Here is a 25,214-nt window from a genome sequence, read left to right as displayed (position 1 = left end):
CTGCCAAGACTGTCTACACGCAGCCGTTTGACAGCTGTCAAACGCCGCGCATGCACCCTGCCCGCAAGCTGTCAAAACCGCGGGCTGTCAGAACAGCGGCAGCCGCTAACTGTCAAAACCGATGCATGCGCCCCAGCCGAACGCCCTGACAGCGGCTAGCTGTCAAAATACCGGCTGCCGCCAAAACCAGCTGACGGGATTCCCCCAGCTAACGCACTTGCGCTATCACTGGGGGAAAATGTCAAAACTGCCAGCTGACCCATTAGCACACGATCCCTCGGCGGGAGAAATTTCCGCACCTGATTTGCTGTCCCATTTGACAGCTGCCTATATAAGGCTTGTTGTACTGTTCCGTTCTTTGTCCGGGCTAAGTTAATAAAGGCTGTTAATGAAGACGCGTCTCCCTCGTCCTTCCTGCCGTTAAACCAATAACCATGAGAGAGAATTTCCTTGACAGCGCTACCTGTGATCTGATCCAAGTAATGGAAGACAATCTGAATTTGAGCAAACAATGAGACAAGGCTGCTAAAAAAAAATCACGTAGTCTTGGTTTCATTCACAATAGCATCATTTCCCAGACTTCTCCTGCTCTTTTCTATTAGACAAGCTACACTGAAATTCATTGTCAACTTCTGAGTTCCACATCTTAAGAAAAATATCAATCACAGAAGCACATCCAGGGAAAGGAAATCAGGTTTTGGTGGGGGGGGGAGTTGAGATGGGCTGCAAACAATGTTTACATGAAATATTAAAACTTGATTTGTTTGGCCTCAAAGATATCAAAGAAAAACTAGAGAAGAGTCTTCAAATATCAGAAATTGAGAATTGTTCTCTGTTTATCCGCTGTTTTGCTTCACTTTGCTTTGTTTTGGAGCTACATTTTAACAAAAGAAAAAGAGAACAAAGCTTGCATAGATTTTGAGCTCTCTTGCTTCTTGTACATCTTGTTAAGAAGGTCCTTGCTTAGAAATTTAACTTTCAAATAAATAGGCTTCACCACTTACAATTTGTTTCTCCTTTAGATCTATGGTAAGGAGCTTGAAAAGCTTGTGAAAGCCTTTGGTAAGATTTTCCTACACATACGATAAAGAAAAATGACTTCCTTTATAAAGTTGTAGATGTTTTGTAATGCATAAAACAATTTGTAAGTGGCGTAAGCAGGAGTAGAAGCATGAAAATAAAACCATGCAGGGATTACAAGATGACCCTGGAGGAAAAGGTGACAACAAAAACCAGACTATTGTCTTTTCTTTGGTGTGAAGGAAGTGCAAGTCATCTTTTGCACTAGTAAACTAGGTAAAGTATCTCACCCATACTTCTAAGAAAGTCTCACTTAATTCAGACAATTCAGATAATGCAAAGTAACATGCTTAGAATTATCCTCCCCTCCCTGTCACTGTTTTCTGTATTTTAGTAAGAATGTGTACCTAATGAAAACAATTGATACATATACTGATTGGAACTGGATACTGATTCAAATATACTATTTGAAGTTCAATTCCCCTAGTGTTGATCACTAAAGTATAATTTAAAAACTTACATCATCATCATCAGTACTACTACTAGTAGTAGTATTTATTAATTTTTTTTACACTGCCCATCTCTGCTACAAGGTGACTCTGGGTGGCTTTATATTATAAGTAAGATAGAATGACAATTTGCAAATGAATAAAATAAAAAACAAAACAATATATCAATTGGTCACCACTAGCTCTTAAGGCAAGTTCACAGTTCATTATGATGCATTGCTTAACTTTGATATACAGTAAGTATGGTCTCTGGACACATGGGCTTGTGCTCCTGTCTTTTTGCTGCCTCAAAAACATTCTCAAGAATAAAGCACTTTCCATGTAAGAGAATTTTCATTTACTATACACTACCTGCAGACACTACCTGTAATGAATGTCCCAAAGGTGCTTATTTTTTCAAAAGGCAACTGGACTTTGTTTTTCCTTGAAGATGCTTCACTTCTATTTCAGTTCTGACTTGGATGAGAAGTAAAACATCTTCAAGGAAAAACAAAATCCAGCTGCCTTTGAGGGGGGGAAACACCTTTGGGACAACCATGACCTAGATCAGGCATGTCAAACTCACGATGTCACGTGATGATGCACAACGTATCGGGACGGTTTTGCCATTGCCGGCAATGGGGTGGGCGCGGCTTCCACATGACGTGTCCAGCCCACAGGCTGGCAGTTTGACACCCCTGACCTAGATGATTGAAAATCTCCATAGACATATACCTGTAATGAAATGCATATTGTGATATCCCGATACTAATCATGTCTTCCATACTTGTGTCCAATATTATGACCCAAGTGTAGATAATCTTCAACTTACAACCATTCATTTAGTGACTGTTCAAAATTATAACAGCACTGAAGAAAGTTATTTATGACCATTTTTCACATTTACAACTGTGGCAGCATCCACATGGTCGTCTGATTAAAATTCAGATGCTTGCCAACTAGTTCATATTTATCATGATTGCAGTGTCCCGGGGTCATGTGATTATCTTTTGCAACCATCTGACAAGTAAATTCAATTGGGAAGCTAGATTCACTTAACAACCATGTTGCTAACTTAACAACTGTGGCAAGAAAGATTGTAAAATGGGGCAAAAATCACTTACTGTAACAACTGTCTCACTTAGCCACAAAAATGTTGGGCTCAATTGTGAACTTAGTTTCTAATTTGACATCATTGTTGACAAATATCAGAATTACTGTATGTGGGACACAAGCAACTTTCTGCACAGTCATATCACAGCTCCATCTACCTCAGAATGCCCTCTATTGAGGATTGGAAAATGATAGAATTAAGTACACTGGAAAGTTTGATTGAGGTCAGCATTAAAGAATTTTTAATGTATCTATGTATTTACTTACTCATAGGATTTCTAGGCTGCTCCAATCAACCAACTGTGAGCAACAGGCTACACCTCCCACTTCCAAACCCTATTTTGGTTAAATAGATGGCTAAATATTCACAACTAAAACCAAATTAGAACAATGAACTACATATGGTGTAATAGGAACACATAAAGATCAGAAATTAACATTCTAAACACAAATACGTTTTGGTGCTTCATTGTTTAATAGTAGGAGCAACGAAATTGCAACCCCACTGCTCCCAATTATTTTGAAAGTCTGCTTACTGAGGATTATAACTTCTACTTAGATCTGATACACAAAGTAAATCCCCGGCCTCAAAAGTTTAAGTGTAATTTTAAGTATATCCCTTTTGCACCAGACTTCAATTGGTGAATCCTTTAATTTTAATTAAAAAGTAAACCTCACAAGCCTTAGTTTACAATTATCTAGCATCAGATCTGATACCGTATGACCCCTGGTCATTCTGAGAAGTGCCAAAGAATGGAACAAGGTGTGGGAAAAGCTCATTGCCACAGTAGATATTTTTCAATTGTATTTCTTTTGTTTTAATACAATGCCAGAGTCCAAATTAGAGTGAAACAGATGTTTGAGAAGCAATCTAAAAGCTCTTCAAAGTTTCAGGCAGTGGGTTTTCGGATCACATGTCCTTTTCATTGTTGAAGATACCACAGACTTAACTGGAAATTATTTGCTTGGAGCAGGCAAGTGCTGTGTACTGCCTAAATATTGTTCTGTGATGCAGATGGATCAACCTGACCAAACTTGGAATTCAATTGGCATAACATGAGTACACACATTTTACGAGGAAATATGCTCTCTACATCTTTATAAACATGCAGGTATGTTCACCCTGTCACTGTCTTAATAAGGCTAAATTCACTTTTCCATTTTGTAACTAATTGAAACGTTTATAATGCTAAGAGGCAGTGATCAATATGCTCTGCATCATTTTGTTTTCTATATTTGCTTACCCAACAGGACAGTTTGAAGTTTAGGCTAAAAAAAGGTGCCCTTAAGTGAGACAATTAACCATTTTACACACTGCATTAACTGTTTAGTGGTTAGCTGGTGCTGCTTATTCTCTAACAAAAAAGAATCCTCCTGTGTTTTCCTCTTTATAAACAATGCAGACTATTTATTCCCTTTACACTCACAGCCTCCTTCTCTTTTCATTTTTGAGGACAGATCTTTATTGCTGCAAGGCGTTGTTTTGTTTTGTTTAAAATTCTACCCTACCTTCTCTGAAACTCCATCCACTCACATTTCCTCTTGAATAATAAATGATAAAAGGAAATGGAATAAATTCTCCTTAATGAGGAAATTTTCACCTAGCACAGAGGAACTGAGGAAAATCTATTAACCGACTCAAGGAATGCTTTGCAACATTGCAATTACTGAAGGGAGCAGAACTCTGCAGTACAGTCTTCACATCCGCTTGACTGATTTTCATCTGATCTACTGGTGCCTGTGTAATACCAAACCATGTTGCAATATGTAACTGAGCACCCCACATTGATTTTAAAATTAAGAAAAATTAAAATGCCAATTCCAGAGAATAATTAGAATAATTTCTCCTTACTGGACTTACAAAAGAGGCTTCTTTTGAAAACCATTTAACTGGTCAATAATCATCTGACTGGATTAAAGAACAAGATTGTTTCATGCACAAGGAAGGAATTTAAAGTTGGCTTATATGGTCAGGATTAAAATTGGGACCCATTTATTTATTTCCCATCTTTATTATTTTTTATAAATAACTCAGGGCAAGGAACATACCTAATACTCCTTCTTCCTCCTATTTTTCCCCAAAAAACAACTCTGTGAGATGAATTGAGCTGGGTGAGAGTGTCATTCATCCAACTTTCATGCCTAAGACAGAACTAGAACTCACAGTACCCTGTTTCTAGCATGGAGCCTTAACCACTAGACCAAGCTGGCTGCTGTTACTTTGGGTGGTTCTTTTTGGATTTGCTGATACCTGGATTGGAAAAGATGTTGCATATTGTCTATGGAGATTCTCAATCATCCAGGCCATGATTGTCCCAAAGATGCTTCTCAAAAGATAACTGGGCTTTCTTAGTTTTTTCTAGAAAATGTTTCTTCAGACTTGAAGAAGTTTCTTGGATGAAAAATAAAACATTTTCAACAAAAATACTAAAATTTATACAAGATGTTTTATAGGTAGCACCTTCCCCCCACGAGGCTAGCAAAAATGGATAAAAAAAACCTCACTGACATGCTGGAAATGTAGAAAGTTACCAGGGGCCTATTATATTTTTATTATTATTACATTTATATCCCGCCCTTCTCCGAAGACTCAGGGCAGCTTACAAGCTTAGCAGTAGCCTTCATTCTATGTATATGCCTGCTTGTTAGGGCTTTCACACACACACCAAGCGGCATTATTACAAAGTCAGCTTATTGCCCCCAACAATCTGGGTCCTCATTTTACCTACCTCGGAAGGATGGAAGGCTGAGTCAACCTTGAGCCTGGTGGGATGCAAACCTGCACTAATTGCAGGCAGCTGGTGTTACTTAAGGAGGCATTAGCCCACTGCTCCAACAAGGCTCTTATCACATGTGGTAAGAATGTCTAAAAGTTCAAAATTTTTGGCACCTGATAAAAAATTGGCTTGAAGAGATAACATCACAAAAAATTGAACTAAAACCTGAAACCTTCCTACTAGGGATTATTAACAATAAATTCAACAAAGGATCTTTATATTTAGTTCTGGACATTTTTACTGCAGCAAGATTGGCTTATGCTCAAAAAGGGAAAAGAAAAGAAACCCCTACTGAAGAAGAATTAATAAGCAAAATCCTATCCTGCGCTGAAATGGATAGGCTAACATTGGAGATCAAAAACAAAGCCGAAATGGACTATTATGAAATTTGGAACAATGTGTACAAATGGCTAGAGTTAAGGAGGAATGCTGTGATGAATACCGACTGATTAGTTGTTATTATTATTATTATTATTATTATTATTATTATTATTATTATTATTATTATTATTATTAATTTTATTTATATACCGCCCTTCTCCCGAAGGACTCAGGGCGGTGAACTGGGCAGAGATATAAAAAATACAAAAATACAAAAGTTAAAAAATATTAAACATATGCCCAAACTAAAAACGGTAAATACATATATTAAAATGACAATAAAAAAACCCAACCCATCCCCCATCAGGCCAAGCCGGCTTGTTCAAATAAATGTGTCTTCAGCTGGGGGCCACCAACCGACATTCTCTGATCGGTGGCACCCTGAGGAGGCCCTCTCTGTGGGAGCGTACAAGGCGGAGGGAAGTTGATGCCGGCAGCAGGTGCTCCCTAAGGTACTCCGGACCCATGCCATGTAGGCCCTTAAACACCATTACCAGTACCTTGAATCTCACCCGGAAGACAACTGGTAACCAATGCAGCTCACGGAGCAGAGGTGTAACATGGGAGTATCGGGAGACTCCCGACACAACTCTCACGGCTGCATTCTGTACCAGTTGGAGCCTCCGAGTGGTCTTCAAGTGCAGCCCCATGTAGAGAGCATTGCAGTAGTCTAACCGAGAGGTCACGAGCGCATGAGTGACCGTACATAGGGCATCCCGGTCTAGATAGGGCCGCAACTGGTGGACCAGACGAACCTGGGCGAAGGCCCCCCTAGTCATGGCCACCTTGTGATCTTCCAAAGTAAGCCGTGAATCTAGGAGGACCCCCAAATTGCGAGCCCTATCTACGGGGGGTAATAGTTCACCCCCCATGGAAAGAGATGGAATATTCTGAGTATCCCGGGATGCCGGTATGCACAGCCACTCAGTCTTGTTGGGGTTGAGTTGAAGTCTGTTCCTCCCCATCCAGACCCGAACCGCCTCCAGGCAACGGGACATCACGTCGAGGGCATCACTGGGGTGGTTTGGGGTTGAAATAAAAAGCTGGGTATCATCGGCATACTGATGATACCCAACTCCAAAACCACAAATGATCTCACCCAGCGGTTTCATGTAGATGTTGAACAGGAGAGGCGAGAGGACCGACCCCTGAGGAACTCCACAAACGAGAGACCTCGAGGTCGACCTCTGCCCCCCTGCCAACACCGACTGCAAACGTCCCAGGAGATAGGAGGAGAACCACTGCAAAACTGTGCCTCCCACTCCCAATCCCCTGAGACGCCGCAGCAGGATACCATGGTCGATGGTATCGAACGCCGCTGAGAGGTCTAATAGGACTAGGACAGAGGAATATCCCCTGTCCCGAGCCCTCCAGAGATCATTCACCAGAGCGACCAATGCCGTCTCCGTGCTGTACCCGGGCCTGAAACCCAATTGGTACGAGTCTAGAAACCTTTTACAGGATAGAATTGAAAGATACTTTATCACAATGTAGATGAATGAAAGAATGTTCACTAGAAAACTCATAGATGTTATATGCACATTTTGTTACAATGTAGAAAAATTTTCTTTCTTTCTTTCTTTCTTTCTTTCTTTCTTTCTTTCTTTCTCTTTCTTTCTTTCTTTCTTTTTCTTTCTTTCTTTGTTACCTTGTTTCTCTTTCTTTCTTTCTTTCTTTCTTTCTTTCTTTCTTTCTTTCTTTCTTTCTTTCTTTCTTTCTTTCTTTCTTTCTTTCTTTCTGTAAGGTAACACTAATAGCAATGTTGAAGCCAGGGAAGTTGTAACATATCCACTTTTGTTTTTAATTGTATATTCAATAAAATGTGTCTTATTTTAAAAAAATGAAAAGAAGTCTAGTTGCCTTTTGAGAATCATTTTTGGGATGTTTTGTGTATTGGATTTGCTTACAGTTAAGACTTGAGATATGGAATGATGAGTTTTATATTTATTAACTAATGTCATTATTTTAGGGTCCTGCTTGGGACTTTTTGCTGATGCTTGCATTGGAAAAAATGTTGATTATTTGTCTCACCTATAGTTGAAAGTTAAGTTATGGGACAAGTTATACCCATTAATTAACAGGAGGTAAAGAAATTGTGAGATTGTTTATATTTGTTATGATAGGAGTGGGAATTGTTTAGATTTTCTTTTCTTTTTTCTTTCTAAACTTACTTTCTTTGCCTTTTTCATATTTTATACTATCTTCCTACTTTTCTTTTTCACTTGCATTATCTTTTTACTACTGTACTTAAAACTTTTAATTAAAAAAACTAACAAAGAGGAAACATCACCAGATAAACAGTCAGGGAAGAACCCGTACCTTGACTGCAAAGGGAAGTTATATTATATAAGAATAACCAACAAATTCCACTCTCCCTCTCACTGATGATATTATCCAGCTGGGATGAAATGTCTAAAGAAAAAATATCACACTCAGAGAAAACGAAAAACTCAACAGTTCAACCTTGAGCTGCATAGGTGTAAAGTTTAATGTAGCTCAACCTTGAGCTACATATTATTAAAGTTTAATATAAGCAGGCCCCAAGAATTTACTAGGAAGTAAAACTGCTGGGCGGCTTCAGCAGGGATTGGTCCCTTACTCTGAATCAGGCAAAATATCTGGAATGACAAGAACATGAAAGGTTTCCACACCCAGATATGATGCTGGAAATTAGTGAAGTAATCTACTCTTGTATATCTCAGAATTTCAGAAATGGACCTTTTCTCCTTCCTTTGGCTGCAGAAGCATGGGATAGCAGAAAAGAAAAACCAGCCAGTGTGGAATTATTTCCAGGAAATGTAACCTCTGGACTGTGGGTTAGACAGCATCACCACCAGATGGATTCATAGCTGGCTGACCGGCCGTACTCAGCACGTGGTCCTCAATGGAACCGCATCTACATGGAGGGAAGTGTGTAGTGGGGTGCCCCAGGGTGCTGTTCTGGGCCCAGTGCTCTTCAACATCTTCATCAATGATTTGGACGAGGGGATAGATGGGGAACTCATCAAATTTACAGATGACACCAAGCTGGCAGGAATAGCCAATACTCCAGAAGACAGGCTTAAGATACAGGAGGATCTGGACAGACTTGAACACTGGGCACTATCTAACAAAATGAAATTCAATGATGAAAAAAGTAAGGTTTTATATTTAGGCAAGAAAAACCAAATGTATAGGTATAGTATAGGGGGTACCTTGTTCAATAGTAGTAACTGTGAAAGGGATCTCAGAGTCCTAGTAGACAATCACTTAAATAGGAGCCAGCAGTGTGCTGCAACTGCCAAAAAAGCCAACGCAGTGCTAGGCTGCATTAACAGAGGGATAGAATCAAGATCATGTGAACTATTAATACCATTTTACAATGCCTTGGTAAGGCCACACTTGGAATACTGCATCCAGTTTTGGTTACCACGGTGTAAAAAAGTTGTTGAGACTCTGGAAAGAATACAGAGAAGAGCAACAAAGATGATTAGAGGTCTGGAGGCTGAAACATATAAGAAATGGTTGCTGGAATTGGGTATGTCTAGTTTAATGAAGAGAAGGACTAGGGGTGACATGATAGCAGTGTTCCAATATCTCAGGGGCTGCCACAAAGAAGAGGGAGTCAAGCTATTCTCCAAAGTGCCTGAAGGCAGGCCAAGAAGCAATGGATAGAAACTAATCAAGGAGAGAAGCAACCTAGAACTAAGGAGAATTTTCCTGACAGTTAGAACAATTAACCAGTGGAACAACCTGCCTCCAGAGGTGGTGAATGCTCCAACAGTGGAGGTTTTTAAGAAGAGACTGGACAGCCATTTGTCTGAAATGGTATAGGGTTTCCTGCCTGAGCAGGGGTTTGGACTAGATGACCTCCAAGGTCCCTTCCAACTTTACTATTATGACATGTTCATCCTCCATCCATCTATCCATCATCTACCTATCCATCCATGGTTTTTTCCCCCAACTCTGAGATAGGCATGCTCATTTGATGTATATTTTGACCGTGGTATGTAATGCAATCTAATATCCTTTTTTTGTTTATTTTGTTTTGTAAGATACTATATTAGTTTTAATTATACATCATCCAGTGTAAGTTTGAACAGGGGCAACATTATACCTTGAAATTGTAAATAAATATACTAAGAGCTGAATTTATATTCTTGGAAACATGATCCCACAAATAACATTTCCTTTCTCTGGCTTTCTCTGCATATCTGCTTATGCACCTATTTCCAAGTCAGAGGGAAAAAGAGAAATGACAATACCACAGCAGCTGATCTGTGATTCTCAGTGTTTTCTTTCAAGTTTCAATTTTTTTAACTTGAATAGCTGATAGACAAGTTTAAAAAGGCATTCTCTTGCCTTTCTTTTTCCTGCTAAATTTGTTCCTCAGAGGTTCATGTAGATTTACTCAATCAGTTCTGATGTTTCACACACTTTAGAATAAGCAATTACAATAATGAAATTGGGGCAAATATTGTTTGTCTCCTTGTGTCAAGGAGATAAGGTATAACTACTTTCCACAAGAGGAATCTTATTTAAAAGACAGCTTGTCAGGTTATGTCAGGGGCCATTACAGTAATGGGAGGTGTAAAATAACAACAATCCTCACTCTCTTTTTTGTGGCACTGATCACTATAACTGGGTAGATTTGGGTCATAAAAGTATTCATTTTTATTTTTAACACTTTTTAAATATATATATATTGTTATTGATTTTTAAACATGGGGAAAACTGAATATATATCACTTATCAATAAAATGACAAACAGATTTTTAAACCTAAGGGGAAAAAAGTAATGAATATCAAATGTGACAAAATATCATATAATCTATGCCACAGAAAATATATTCATTTATTGACCAGTAGATAAAAGGGACGCGGTGGCTCAGTGGGTTAGGACGCTGAGCTTGTCGATCAGAAGGTCGGCAGTTTGGTGGGTCAAATCCCGAGTGCCGCGTAACAGAGTGAGCGCCTGTTACTCGTCCCAGCTTCTGCCAACCTAGCAGTTCAAAAGCACATAAAAATGCAAGTAGAAAAATAGGGACCACTACGGTGGGAAGGTAACAGCGTTCCGTGCGCCTTTGGCGTCTAGTCATGCCGGCCACATGACCACGGAGACGTCCTCGGACAAGCGCTGGCTCTTCGGCTTTGAAATGGAGATGAGCACCAGCCCCTAGAGTTGGAAACGACTAACACGCATGTGTGGGGGAACCTTTACCTTTACCTTTAGATAAAATTGACTTTTCAAAAATGGACAAGTTGCCTATCCCTTGGATACAAAATTTTATATCAAAAATATTACTATTTTTTCAGACTTATTCTTTTACCAACAATCCAAATCTATTACAACCATGACTCCTCAAAAATAGTAAGATTCCAAAGTTTTCAGACATAATTTAACATGGTACTGATATTTACCAAAAGATACTTTAAAAAAAAATATGAAATCATTAACTAACACCACAAATCAGATGGGATCAAAAAGTAGAAAAAGGCACCTAGAATCGTTATGAAATCATATTGCATTGGTTAAAATCTAAAATCTATTTTAAGAATTCTGGTGGCACAGAATTTAGAATGCAGTATTGCAGGCTAACTCTGCCCACAGAGTTCACTTCTTACTGGGCTTAAGGTTGACTCCATCCTTCCAAGGTCAATAAAACAAGGATTGTTGGGGTCAATATGCTGACATTGTAAACTGCTCAGAGAGTGCTGTAACCCTATCATTTTAAGTAGTTTCTCAACATTTTTCCATAGTGAAGGGTATTGGCCCAATCCTCCCCTTGAATGCCCAGAACAGATTTTGCAGGCAAGTAATCTGTACATCTGTCTGTACAATAGTGTGTACATGGAAGGACAAAAGAAGACACAAGGCTGCTTTTCACCCATAACTGTAGAAATGGTTCTTTCATATAACATGCCACTGCAACTAACTACTATTGCAAAGATTTCAGCAGATATTAATATGCAGATCTGGCTAGCCCAAGGCTTTCCTTCACTATCCTGAATATTTTGTATTTCTCAAGTCTATGGAAGAATATTTTGGTTTGTAACCTGCTAATAGATTTACATGTTTTCATAGGAAGTAAAGGATGAATAGGAATCATAGCGTGTCTCAAATATTTATCGAGAAGGTGGGGGCAGACACCATTCCTAGGATCCCACATTAGATATGATTGAGTCAGTATCTATATTCTTAAATTGTGTACATTATAATATAACTATTGTACAATATTCAAATTTTAGATTGCAGCTCATGACTGAATAATTTGGAAGCAATTTTAGTTGATAGAAATAAATGCTGGATTAGTGTTCTCTATTGAAAATAAATTATCTTCTCAATTTCAGCTGACAACTAATTTTATTAAGGAATAAAAGCATGAGTTTAATTTTGTTTCTTTCTTTCTTAAGGTTCAGATTTAAAATAAAAAAATAAAGGGTTCCATCAGGAATAGCTCAGCAAATAAAGCTCCAGATGACAATATGACTAAAGACTGTATTCTTATTGGCAAACATGGAAAATCCTTTATGTATTTCAGCCATGTGCAGCTAAAAACAGTTGTGTGCATGATCCTGGGACATTTACAAGATTGAGGTATCATCCCCAAATAATTACGTTATCATATCATTTGGATATAATTGAATCATTTGTACTGGGATCTCCCATATTTGATGTAGTAAAATGAGAAAGGTGAAGTGACAAATATACATCAATTGATTCAATGTCATCAAGTTGTCATTGACTCTTAGTGACAACATTGGTAGATTTTCTCCTTGAGATAATTAAACATACTCCTACTTTTACTCTTAATCCCTGTTATTTTCCAAATATGTAAAATAGCAGAAGCACACTCATAGCAGTTATATCTTCTCTGTGTTTCCACAAAACTAACATTCTTTCCATCAGATGGGACTCCTCTATACAGAGGCAAGAATATCAGCAAAGGACCTTCTGATGAATCATATGTTATTCTCTTATTTGCAGATATAAAATTGATTTTTTATCAAAGCAGTGTGACACCCAATTGGAAAAGCAATTATTTATTGATGATACTTTGATCTTCCTTTCATTCTACTGTTTTCATCTTGCAAAGTCTGAATCTGGAGTTTTCATTCCAATTTTTGTACCTTTGCAAACTTCATACTGAAGGGGTTTTTTTCAGTATATGTATACAGAAATAAAGATTTCATTTTAAAAATCCTTCTATTTCCCGAAGTAGTTCTATAGTCTATTGAAACAGAATTGCTTGGTTTTGTTTGGCTCCTATGATTGAAAATATCAGAGCTTGGGGGAAAAGAGTTAAACTGAACCCTCGACATGATTCAATGCAAAGTTCATCATAGGTACCATTGCTGAATGAAGTAATTAACCTATGCTCTAATCCTTAATTTTTTTTTATGTAATCAGAATTTTAAAATTGGGTTCTTGAGATAAAGAAGAAATTAATAAAAATTCTCAGGGATATCCCTTCTTTTTAGTTCCTTCTTTTTAGTTAGAGCTGTGGTGGCACAGTGGTTAAAAGGCATTATTGCTCACTGTCAGGAGTTTGATCCTGATTGGCTCAAGTTTGACTCAGCCTTCCATTCTGCTGAGATCAATCAAATGAGGGCCCAGATTGTTGGGGGAGGCAACGTGCTGACATTGTAAACAGCTTAGAGAGGGCTGTAAAGCACTGTGAAGCGGTATATACTGTAAGTCTGATTGCTATTGCTAGTGCTATTAGTTATTTCACAAAAAGTGATAAAAACATACTAAAACAACTATTCTTGCACTGCTGTGGATCTCTCTCTCTCTCTGAAAGAAACAATCTGGCATAGTATTGTATCTCACCGCTTTTATATCCTACTCACGATCTATCTATCTATCTATATGTCTGTCTGTCTGCCAGCCTGCCTACCTACCTACCTTAATAAGTCTAGGAATACTATCTTAATAAATACAGTTGTCACAGAAGCCGGAACCTAACTAATACAACATAATAAGAATATAGGTCTGCTTTAGCAAAGATAATCTACTAATGCAAATATTAATTTCAGTAACTTCAAACAGAAGAGTTTAAACACTCCATGGCTGACTTTCTATTTAATTAATTGATTGATAGATTTTATATAAACAATGCACACAAAATTTAGTTAAAATAAGTTAATAATGAGAGTAAACAATGTCCCCATTCTATATCTCTTTTAGATCTGAAATAAAATATTAATCTTATTAATCTAAAGATAGATAAATTACTTTTCAGTGATATTAAGATAAGGAAGAACTTTTTATTCCTAACTTGTACAACAATGCATGTAGAACATCACTCTGAAAAGTGGTATTTTAAAAGGCTGGTCACACTTGTTTACCTGCAGATAGATTTTATGTCAGTTCAACCATCTCCCTGGACACAGAGTAAACATAGATCTAAGATGCATTTGCCAGATCAGCTATTTTTGCAGGTTTTTTGCCCCTTTCTCACAGAAGGAAAGTCCACCAGAAAACAACTCCTTTACAGATTTGTTTGAAGTAGCCAGAAGATAGGAAATAGAAAGAATTTTAATCTATTGACTTAAGTTTGACATTAAACTGTTATTAATGGTAGTGTTCAAAAAATATTTTGGTGGCCTTAAATTGCCTAATTTTAAATTATATTATGAAGCTGCTGCATTAGTAGGAATAAGTGATTGGATTAATTTGACGCAATTGAGGTTATTAAATCTTGAGGGCCATGATTTGTTGTTTGGCTGGCATGCATATTTGTTGTATGATAAGAAGGTAGATACTGTGTTTAGAATGCATATTTTAAGACAGGCATTGCTGAGAGTTTGGAAGAAGTATAGACATAAGTTAAGCAGCAAGATACCATTGTGGGCAATTCCAAAACACGCAATAGAAAATATACATGCTGGTTTCAAACATGATGTGACTATGTACAAGGAAATTTTAAGCCTGGAAAGGAATGTTTGGTGTTTGAAATCATATAGCCTCTTGCGAGAAGAGAAGGTTGTTCAAACTTGGTTTCAATATATTCAACTACGGGCCAGGTGGTAAGAAGACCAGAAAAATGGATTTGCAATGACTGATGAAAATTTGATAAAGCAAATTAGAAATCAGGGACCTGCACATATCAAACGGATATATCTTGCATTGATAGAGATTGACTCAGAAACAGAGCTTGTTAAGGATTGTATGATAAAATGGGCCCAAAACATTCAGGAAGTTATCACAATGGACACGTGGGAAAAGATTTGGGTGAGGAACGTAAAATTTACTCAAGCTCAAAATCTAAGAGAGAACTTTTATAAAATGTTTTATAGATGGCATTTAGATCCTAAAAAGCTTGCAAGTATGTATTCGAATTATCAGCCTAAGTGTTGGAGGTGCGGTGATGAAGATGCAACATATTTTCACATATGGTGGACATGTAAGAAGGTTAAGGTTTTTTGGATAAAAGTCTGGTGGAATATGCAGAAGATTTTTAAACGGAGGATAAAGTTTTGTGCGCAATTTTTTTTGTTGGGAATAATTGTTGACGCTACAGTTGTGGACTCCAAGTTGATGTTGAACTTAGTTACGGCAGCAAGACTTTTGATAGGTCAATATTGGAAGAAAGAGGAACTGCCGACCATAGAAGAATGGACTTTAAAGGTTTCCGACCTGGCAGAGATGGCGAAGATTTCGGCCTATTTGAAAGATCATTCGCAAGAACGTTATATTATGGAATGGAGAAAATGGATTGAGTTTATCCAGAACAAGTATAGGGTTAAGAAGTTTTATGTAGCATTCGAATAAGTCTTCTTTCGTTTTTTTTTCTTTTTCTATTCTAGTTTTTTATATATATTTAATATTGCTAAGGTGTGTTTTATCCTATATAAGCTAGAGAGTGATGGATTTTAGAATTTATAGTTGTTAGTATATGGTTGTTTATGATTGCCTTTTTATATATATATACCTTGTATTTAGCTCTGGGAAGTCGGGGGGGAGGGGGGGTGGAGGGAGGGGGGGAGGGGGGAGGTTGGGGGGAGGTAGGGGGGGAGCAGGGAGGGGGAAGGGGGGTTTTTTTAAAGGAAAACTGTATTTTAAAACTTTTCAATAAAAAAAAATATTTTGGATTATATTCTCATCCTTAGCAGTAAATTTCTATTCACTGTTAGCTTTCTTTCTCCCTCTCTACCTACATCAAAGGAACTTGAAAATATAATGTTTTATAGTTTCAGAGGTGGAAAATAGATATTAGTTCTCAATTTTTCTAACTATGTTTGTATTTTTCCATTTCTTGGTGGGGGGAAAATCAGTCCCTGCTTTATAATATTCCAGTTCTATACTTTATTTAAAATTACAACATACATAAAAGCAAAACATTGGTAAGTCTCTTTTTTGTTATCTCTATAACAGGGACATTGGAGGTCTTATAGTCCAACCTCCTACTCAAGCAGAAGACCCTATTACCATTTCAGACAAATAACTGTCCAATTTCTTAAAAACTGGATGGAACACACATAGTGATGGAGTACCCATGACCCACAAGATAATCATCCAATTGTTGCAATTTATTTACAGCATGAGACATGGACATTATTTCTATAATTGTGAAAAATTTCAATGAACTGTAAAAAGAACAGAATTATCTCTCTTTTAAAAACTTTTCTAGCCTTTTAAAAAATCTCTTATAGATATAGAATCATAGAATGACAGAGTTGGAAGGGACATTGAAGGTCTTCTAGTCCAATCCCCTTGCTCGAGCAAGAGACACCACACCCTTCTGGACAAATGGCTGTCCAATCTCTTTTTAAAAAACCTCTGGTGATGGAGTACCCACAAGTTCTGGAGGCAGGCCCTTCCACTGACTGATTGTTCTCACTCTCTTTGACTGTGATAAGGTAGTACCAAAAGTAATAGGTGCCCTGAGTACAATTTCAAAACAACTAGCGCACCACTTGAACATTGATCAGCATTGTCAAAATCGCTATCAGTCAACTGCAAAAGACAATGTTACTTGAAATAGTTTACATCTTGCGATGCTACCTTTAAATACCATCAAACAATAACATTTGCCTGTCTGAGGTCCACTCAGCATGCCAAAATGCCAAATCCAGTCTAAACATCTGGGTGACTGTGCAACCAATTGTAATAGTTCTTATCAGTGACAATGAAAAACATCGTCAAATATTTTTGAAAGCCAAACAGAAACTCTTAAAACCAGTTTCACAAGGAAGAATTCTCAGAAATTATGTCTATAAAGAAAGTCTAAGCCACAATAGGTAGCATCTATCCCTAGCTAGGCTGGTAGCATTAGGAAAGAAGAATTCAGATTTTCCTAACAGTGGAAAACTCTTCAAAATAAGGGAAGTGTGTTAAATACAGACTTTAAGTGAAATGTTATTTTGGAGGAGATTCAGGCAGAGTATCGGAGGGATTTTTTTCACTGTAAGGGTTAACTAAGCAGAGGAATTGTCTCCCAATTACAGTAATGCACTCTCCTCTCAGTGCTGGTTTTCAAACAGGAGCTGGATGAAAAATTCTAGAGATGATTTAAACTTATATTTCTTCTTTAAACAATGACTTCTTAAAATTCCCAGTTCATACTTTCTTGATTCTGTGTCCAGAATGTCTTAAATACACATTAGTCACAAATAGGTTTCAGCTGAGTTCATCATCTCCCAGGAAAAGCTATTTAAATAGAGGATGGAGGGTAGAACTTTTATTCTCTTTCTTTGTCTCTTCCAAATTATTTCACATATTTACCCTTTTTAATATTATAATCTCAGAGAGGAAACATTATTCTATTCTATTCTAAACATATATTTCTCCTTTTCCTAAATGCATACACACAAACACATTCTCACACACATACACCCTCTCAGGAGGAGGAAAGATCACTTACTCTATGTGTTACTTCTTTGCTTTCTTCTGAATATATAGCAATAATACCAAACTTATATTTCTAGGACAGAAATACACAATGTCCCACGATCGCTCTATTTCCCCAATAATTGCATGAAATACAAAGGACAATTTTGTTCCACAATATGGCCAGAAGGTAGTCAAATTTTCTTGTTAGTGGACCACATGTATGGCATCATAGAATGAAATGTATATTTGAGTGGCAGACAAGTAATCCACAGGAAACCTATGACATTATGTATTTTGGTAAGCTTCCAGAGTATATATTTTACTTCCAGAGTATGTATTTTATTTTCCTTAGAAAATAAAATAAGTGGATAAGGGTAGATTTGGTCCAGGAGATACAGATTACAAACTGACCATCTGAGATTAGCCAATTTTGTGTGAACTATAAACCCATAACTGAATAAGCATCTATAGCACGCCAAGCATGCATAATACATGAAAGATTTATTTTTCTTCTTACTGTAAATTCATTTCATTATATTTAATCTCTTCATTATCTTTATCTGCCTAACAAATCAAATTGCCAAAATTAAAAAAGAAAAAAAGAGTTATATGTTCCAGCTTTCTAGACATTTCTATAATGCAAACATAAATAATGTTAACAGAAAGAATGTTGCAGAGATGCTGATCAAGCAGTAAGGAAGTTCCATTGTATCTCCAGTCACATTTCAACATTGCAAAAATATCTTAAATAAAGATTATGTTACAATAAGTTATTTTTTGTTGAAAACAGTTCTCCAGGGAACATAGTATAAAATGAATTTGGAATGGTGAGTTTGGAATGGTGAATGAAATCAGCAGGACACTGGGGTAGCATAAAAATGCCATAACCAATTCATTATTTCATTAACTTTCTTTGGCAATAAATTTAAATTTTTAAATTTAAAAAGTTCTACCCAAGGTTACATATAGAAATCACTCCTAAATTGAAATCATATTTACTTTACATTTCAGTAAATACTCTAGTGCAAAGACATTATTAATATATTTCTCTCTTCACACTATTATGTCCTCATAAGCCATGGTAGATGGTGAGTGTATGTCTCTAGGATCACTATGGCTTAAAACCAAATTTGACAACAACCCATACATATGGGTTAAAACCAAATGTATGGGTTGTTGTCAAATTCTCCTCCAAGGCTTATTGCAAAGCAGCAACAGAAGGAAGGACAGAAATTAATCCTGAATGCAGTCTAGGATAGTCTGCCAAACTATAGTCAAAAGAAGACTATCTCTGTACTACTTTCTTACTTCCCCCCCTTCCTTCCTTCCTTCCTTCCTTCCTTCCTTCCTTCCTTCCTGCCTGCCTGCCTGCCTGCCTACATGCCTGCCTCTAATCACCCTAAACCCTATTAATTTCAGTCATTAATGCTCCTTTCTGTTCTCTTGCCTCTTCCTTCTTCTATTGCAAGCTGTATTCTCATATAGCTGAGAATAGGGATGGATGAGAAATTCATTGCATGAAGATATTTATATGTATGGTTTTTTGTGCTTTCTGATATGAAAGATATTACAAAACAGAGTTGCATTTTGTAATATACATTTTCCAGAATTTTGCAATATAATTTACAGTGAACAGTATGGATAAAATATTATAGGAAAATCTCCAGATTTGGGGAAAAAACATACAAATTAGCATACAGAAGTGTTTGTGAACATTTATCTGGGTTTTTGCTGCTAGCACCAATAAAGGACATGTAAGTAACAAAACACCAATAAAGGATGTATAAGTAACAAATGAGTTTTTTTTTTCAAAAATATGAAAGCAATTGAAAATTTTATAGAAGCATTAATGTCTAATAAAATTGCTATAGAATTTAAGCAGCAGCAACTGAGGAGAGGGTCAAAAGGGCTAACCAAAATCATCAAGCTGGTTGTCCACTCCACTAGCTATAGGTTGGTGCATATGCTTGTACTTTATTCATCGTCCATTCATTTTCTTACATCTCGTGCCAGTGTAGAAAATAACATTAGTATTATTTCTCCTTAAAATATATTTTATAGTCTAGCATAATGGAAAAGGCATTAATAAAAACACTCAAATTGTTTTTGATTTATTTACGGGTCAAAGTTTATACAAAAGGCTAGCTATAATCAATCACAAAAGAAATGGAACCTATCAAAAATATGGGTAATTGAATGCATATAGCTATTTCCTTTTAAGTGAAATGAGAAAGACAGTATAACAAAACATGGAAGTTAAAGGGGAAATTACCTGAGATATGTGTGCATGGTAAATTATCTATCAAACTATTCTTCCATAGTTGCTTAAGCTTAGCTAAAGCTCCAGCTGACTTTCTGAGTAAAATGAAAACTACTCAATTAAAAATTTACAGATTGTCAAAGGAGCAGAACAAAGATTAGATGAAAAGCCTTTTTTCATAACAATATTTCAAACCTTCTGCCAAGTTTCTTCCTGACAGTGGAATGTATTTATTTATTTGCTACATTGTGAGTTTCTGGTGCCCTCTTCTGGCTGTCAAAATTTATTGGCATCTCCAGGTTAAGAAAAATGCCCTAAATATGCAGGCAGCAATTCAATAAAGACCCTCTGTAGACCTCATAAAATACAAGTAAGAAAATGGGAAGGGAAGATGGACCACAATAGCAGAGCAGAACACTGACTGACAGTCTTAATCTTTGATTTGCCACTCTCCGCTGTATTGCATTTTATGCATTCATGTACAAGAACTAAAATACTATTTTCTATCTAACTACATCTTCAATTGTAGCTGCCCCAAAAGAGAAGGTTTGACAAGATGATTAAGGTGTCAGACTAGAGGCTCATCTAGACAGCTTCTCTGGTCTAGATTAGAGTAGTTATTTACTTGAGTATATCCACAGGATGGGCAGGATGATAAAAATCGGCCATCACGCCATCGTGAATATGAAGGGAAAAAAGAGATGATATGATCCTGCTTTCATGATTTTGATAAAAACCACAAGATCTACAGACACTTGTGTCCATGTCAGACCTCTATACTGATGTTTTCCATCACAAAGCAGAACAGAATTTTCCGTATCACACGGAGGAAGAACTTGAAGGTTGTCACTTATCTGCAGGCCCACTGTAGAATTAATTCCTCCTATATGACTCCTGTTTCCATGGCTATGTCTGCTCTGGCTGCTAGAAAGATCAGAACTCCCCTGTAACCATAGATGTTTTCCTGGGCTCGGACGAATATCAAACTCATGAAATCCTTTCTACAAACCTACAACTCCTACTGGTCAAAGCAAAGCTTCATTTCTCAGGCCTCTTGGCAAAGCTGCAACTACTCTCAGGTTAGCATGGAAAGGAAGAGATTTTATTTATTTTTTTGCCTTCTCTGACACTTACCTCTCCTCCCTGCTTCCTATCCTCTGCCCTGGCCACAATAGATCCTTTACATTCGCTGCTCCTCTCTCATTTGCCACACCTTCTCTCTGTTCACCAATGGCTCATGAACCAATATTTACTAGGCTAATCCAACTGTCTGGATTACCATACCACACTGAATCATTAACATTATGGTCTGGGTTTGTCAACACAATAAGCTAAAATGCAAATGACTAGTTGAATGTTATGTGAAGTCAATTTATGCTATCAGTTTTCAAGCCTTCATCAAGCCTTTTGTCTTACTTCTTTAGCACACCCGGTTTTGAGATATGATTCAAAAATTAGGACCTTAATGGTTGGGAATGAAGGTACATGAAATAGGTCACATATTCTTACCTAAATTTTAAATCTTCTCCAGACTCAAGTGAGGCAAGGAGTGACTAGAATTTCCATACTGATGGTGGACTAGAACATGGTTCCAGCACTTTTACCACCATGCTACATGTCAACTGGTGATGTTATATTTTGGAAAAGTATTCAACTGTTTTTAAAAACAATTTTTGCTTAATAATCTTCTATAAAATATTGCATAGTAAACAAATACATAGGAGAGCCAGTTTGGTATAGTGCTCAAAGGCAAAAGGCTAGAAACAGCTGGGTGACTCATAATCCTATGAAGACAGTAATGGCAAGCCACTTCTGAAAATGCTGCCAAGAAAACTGCATGGATTTGTCTAAGCAGTCAGCAGAAATAAAGGCAGACCTGAACGCACCAATAAAATAAAAGACAGATTGAATTATAACTATAACTAAGACTTGAAATTCTGGAGAGCTCAAATACAATACACTTCATGAATCTCTCTTGAATAATGAATTTATCTTTTTGGCAGTGCCAAAGCTGCCCTCTCACTTATCCTGCCCTTTTGGACTCAATTTGACACAACATCTAAAGAAGAAGTCAAGGGACGTAAAAGACAGGATGCTATGGGTCAACAGTGGACCCTAACTGGAGCATACACCTTGATAAATGCCTGACATACTGATATTCATTCATACTCACTTTAAAAAAGATAAGCATTATTAGAAACATAAATATGGAATAGCATCAGGATGGAGACTAAATCAAGAATGAAATTCAAAATAGTGTGTAGAGAAGGCAGTGGGGTAATCCAAATAGGAGGCGAGACTGGAGCAGCAAGTCAACCAGTCCACTCAGCAACAGCCATGTGTTTATGGTTGCATTCACATGACCACCCTTAGTACACCAGTTAACTATTTAAAAAGGGGGAAGGCAAGGATACAGTATGCAGAATTTTTTTCTTACCAGCACTTTCATAGAAACAATTATCTGACATTAGAATAATACAACATAACATACCTGGCTGTCTTTAAAAGGAAGTTTAATAGACTCACCTATCAAAAGCTTTTAAGTTGTTCTCCATGTTCACAATATTACGCATTTTAAAGATGAACCATTTATCAATGTCTGTAAGTCTATGGATATCATCGATAGGGAAGTTTTCATTCAAGGCCTACCAGAAAGGGAAGTGGATTAGTCATGGTTTCATGAATTAACTGACTTATTCCTGAACACTGCATTGAATGAAAATATTTAATAATAATAATAATAATAATAATAATAATAATAATAATAATAATAATAATAATAATAATAATAATAATAATAATAATAATAATAATTTTATTTGTATACCGCCCTTGTCCCGAAGGACTCAGGGCGGTGAACAGGGCAATACATGTTAAAAAACAAGAATACAAAAGTTAAAAGAGATTAAACAAGATGCCCAAAAACTATAACAATAAGTTAAAATAGTAGTTATTTCTATCTTGAATCTATTCTGAAATCTAGCTCTTTCTTAATCTAACTTTCACCAATAGTTTATAAATATTGACTGCTTTTTAACTGTGATCCACATCATTTATTAATTTAACTAGTTTAATTCTGATTTTATTTTATTTTTTCTGTAAAAAGCCCTTCTTGCTTAATATTCCCTCCATTTTCCTTTAAAATTGTATACTCTTTATTCTAATTACAGATGTTATAAATTGTGTTCAAAAGTTTCATTTCTATTCAAAAACTCATTTCAAAGTTTTAAATTTATACAAGCTGACCTATATACTATAATTGCAGTCTGGCATACTTTCACTTAATAATATTATATTATTATTTTTAAGCTTTAGCTGGAATCATGTAAGGAGGTATACACAAGATTAGTCAAATAGGTTCAAAGACTGCATATTCTTTTTGGAACAAAATGTTTTTTGTTTTTTTATTGTCAACCTTACATAACCTTACAAGGGAAAATTCCCCATCTCAATGGAATGGGCATGAAAATTCAGTTGAAAGTAGTTTAGATCTTATTAGAATTAGATTCCTTCCATGAAACTGATCTTCAAATACACACTGCCTATAGCTTTCAAATTAAGTTCTAGGGAGCCCAGTGGTTCCTTCTGAAAAGATCAATTGGAAAAGACCAACTTTGTTGGACAGCTTGCTCACTGTTTCCTATATGAAGTGCAACTTCTGGAAACTAAAAAGATGTGTTTTAGCAACACTGGGAGCCAACAGATCTGATTATGGCCCAGATGCAGTCATATGGCATGATTCTGTGATGATGATTCAATATGTTGGCATATTTATCAAGGTAGGAAGTATTCCTTGAGAGAAGCAAATGTGATGATAGGCACTACAGCATTCAAGCATGTAAACAACCTATTGACATCAGTCTCTTCTTTCTCATGAAGTCTTGTATGTCCAGTGAAGCAACTGGTTCCTTTCAACTGAGAAAATATATGCAGCCATGTATCTTTAGCCGAATTAAAAAAAAAACAAAGGAAATAACAGCAGCTACTTAAATTCTACAAAGTTGCTTACTTATACATTTTTGAATTACATTTTAAGATACCAACAAATATGTAAATAATGTTTTCCAGGAAAAAAGGACCTTGGCCAGCTGAGGCACAGTTGCCTATTAAAACCTATACAGAAATATGACTTAATTATTCAGTCTATATGCCCACTAAATAATAAGTACCAGCTAATTTTCTTCATAGCACACTAGTTTTCTATGTGCAAGGATTTGAGCATCCATTCATATAAATCTCTACATCAATCCTGAAGTTGTATACACCAGAAGTCTAATTAACATCTAAGTCCTACAGCATTATTGTTGGCAGCTTAACAAACAATCAGCATCATCAAATACATAACATGTAGTAATGAATCATGTAATTTGGATGTGACTCTGCAATTATTTAGCCCTATATCTATTTTACATCTTTTTAAAAATAGGAAAGTAATATCACAGTACAAAGTTTTTAACTACATTTTTTCAAAGCACAGAGTCAAAATTCCTTCTCCATCTCCAAATGTTGGATTTTGAGAAAAGTGAGAGTTAAAAGATTTTTGACAAGTCTAGCAAACAGACTTAATGTGGCACTGCACCAACAGGAATAAATAATTCATTCTTTAAGTGTCATAACAATTGTTAAAGATTTCTGACCAGCAAGTTCCAGCCGTCTAGATGAATTTTAACAAGTAAAGAAAGCTGAAATATCAAAACAGAAAAGAATATAATACATATTTGAATAATTCCATATTCTGGAAGAATCAGTGTCTAGTCTTCTTAGGCTAATGCTATAAACAGACTGCATAATGGCTTAGGGGAATTGGAAAAGTAGTCTATTTCAGAGAAAGAAAATTAACAACAGGCTTGATCTTCCTGCTTCTTAATTATTAAGGATTTAATGTAAAGGCTGCCACCCAGACTACCTATGGTCTTCTTGATCATAAGAAAAAAAACTTGCTGGAGACTTTGATACCATAAGATAATTTCAACAAAAGTCTTGTTTGGCAGAATAGTTTGCTCCATTAAAACAAGAATTCTGCCACATTGAAAATGTTCTAAATGAATATTCCATTACCTTTGTTTAAGAAAAAACATGGAAAGTGCTGATCTTTTATCTTGCTGCTAGCTGGAAAATAATGCTTCATCTTTAGCTAGAGGCAAGATGAAAATTCAACTGCTTCTCACAGTACCTTGGCCACTGCATACATTCGTGTACTGGAGGCGTCAGATAGTTCGCTTCTGAGATCCACCTCAGCAGGCCAATCTTTATTCATTGGCAAGCATGATGTGAAGCCATCAATGGATGGGTGGCACATTCTTAAAGCCTTCTGGAAGCTCTCTTCAAAGGTGCGTCCAATAGCCATAACCTGGAAT

General features: G+C 36.6%; 1 protein-coding gene across 1 annotated transcript in view; it reads right to left on the bottom strand.

The window, feature by feature from the left end:
• The window catches only part of CPS1 (carbamoyl-phosphate synthase 1), a gene marked incomplete at its 3' end in the record, with an annotated part of 173,698 nt that overhangs the window by 64,210 nt on the left and 84,274 nt on the right, over positions 1-25,214 (bottom strand). The window contains exons 20-21 of the mRNA XM_083354439.1: positions 25,031-25,207; positions 22,384-22,502 (exon numbers count right to left, since the gene is read on the bottom strand). Of these exons, the coding sequence (XP_083210565.1) occupies positions 22,384-22,502; positions 25,031-25,207 (296 nt within the window). The remainder of the gene's footprint in view (positions 1-22,383; positions 22,503-25,030; positions 25,208-25,214) is intronic.

This window comes from Vipera ursinii (assembly GCF_947247035.1).
Source record: "Vipera ursinii genome assembly, chromosome: 1".
Taxonomy (NCBI): domain Eukaryota; kingdom Metazoa; phylum Chordata; class Lepidosauria; order Squamata; family Viperidae; genus Vipera; species Vipera ursinii.
This window is presented reverse-complemented; position numbering and strand designations above follow the sequence as displayed.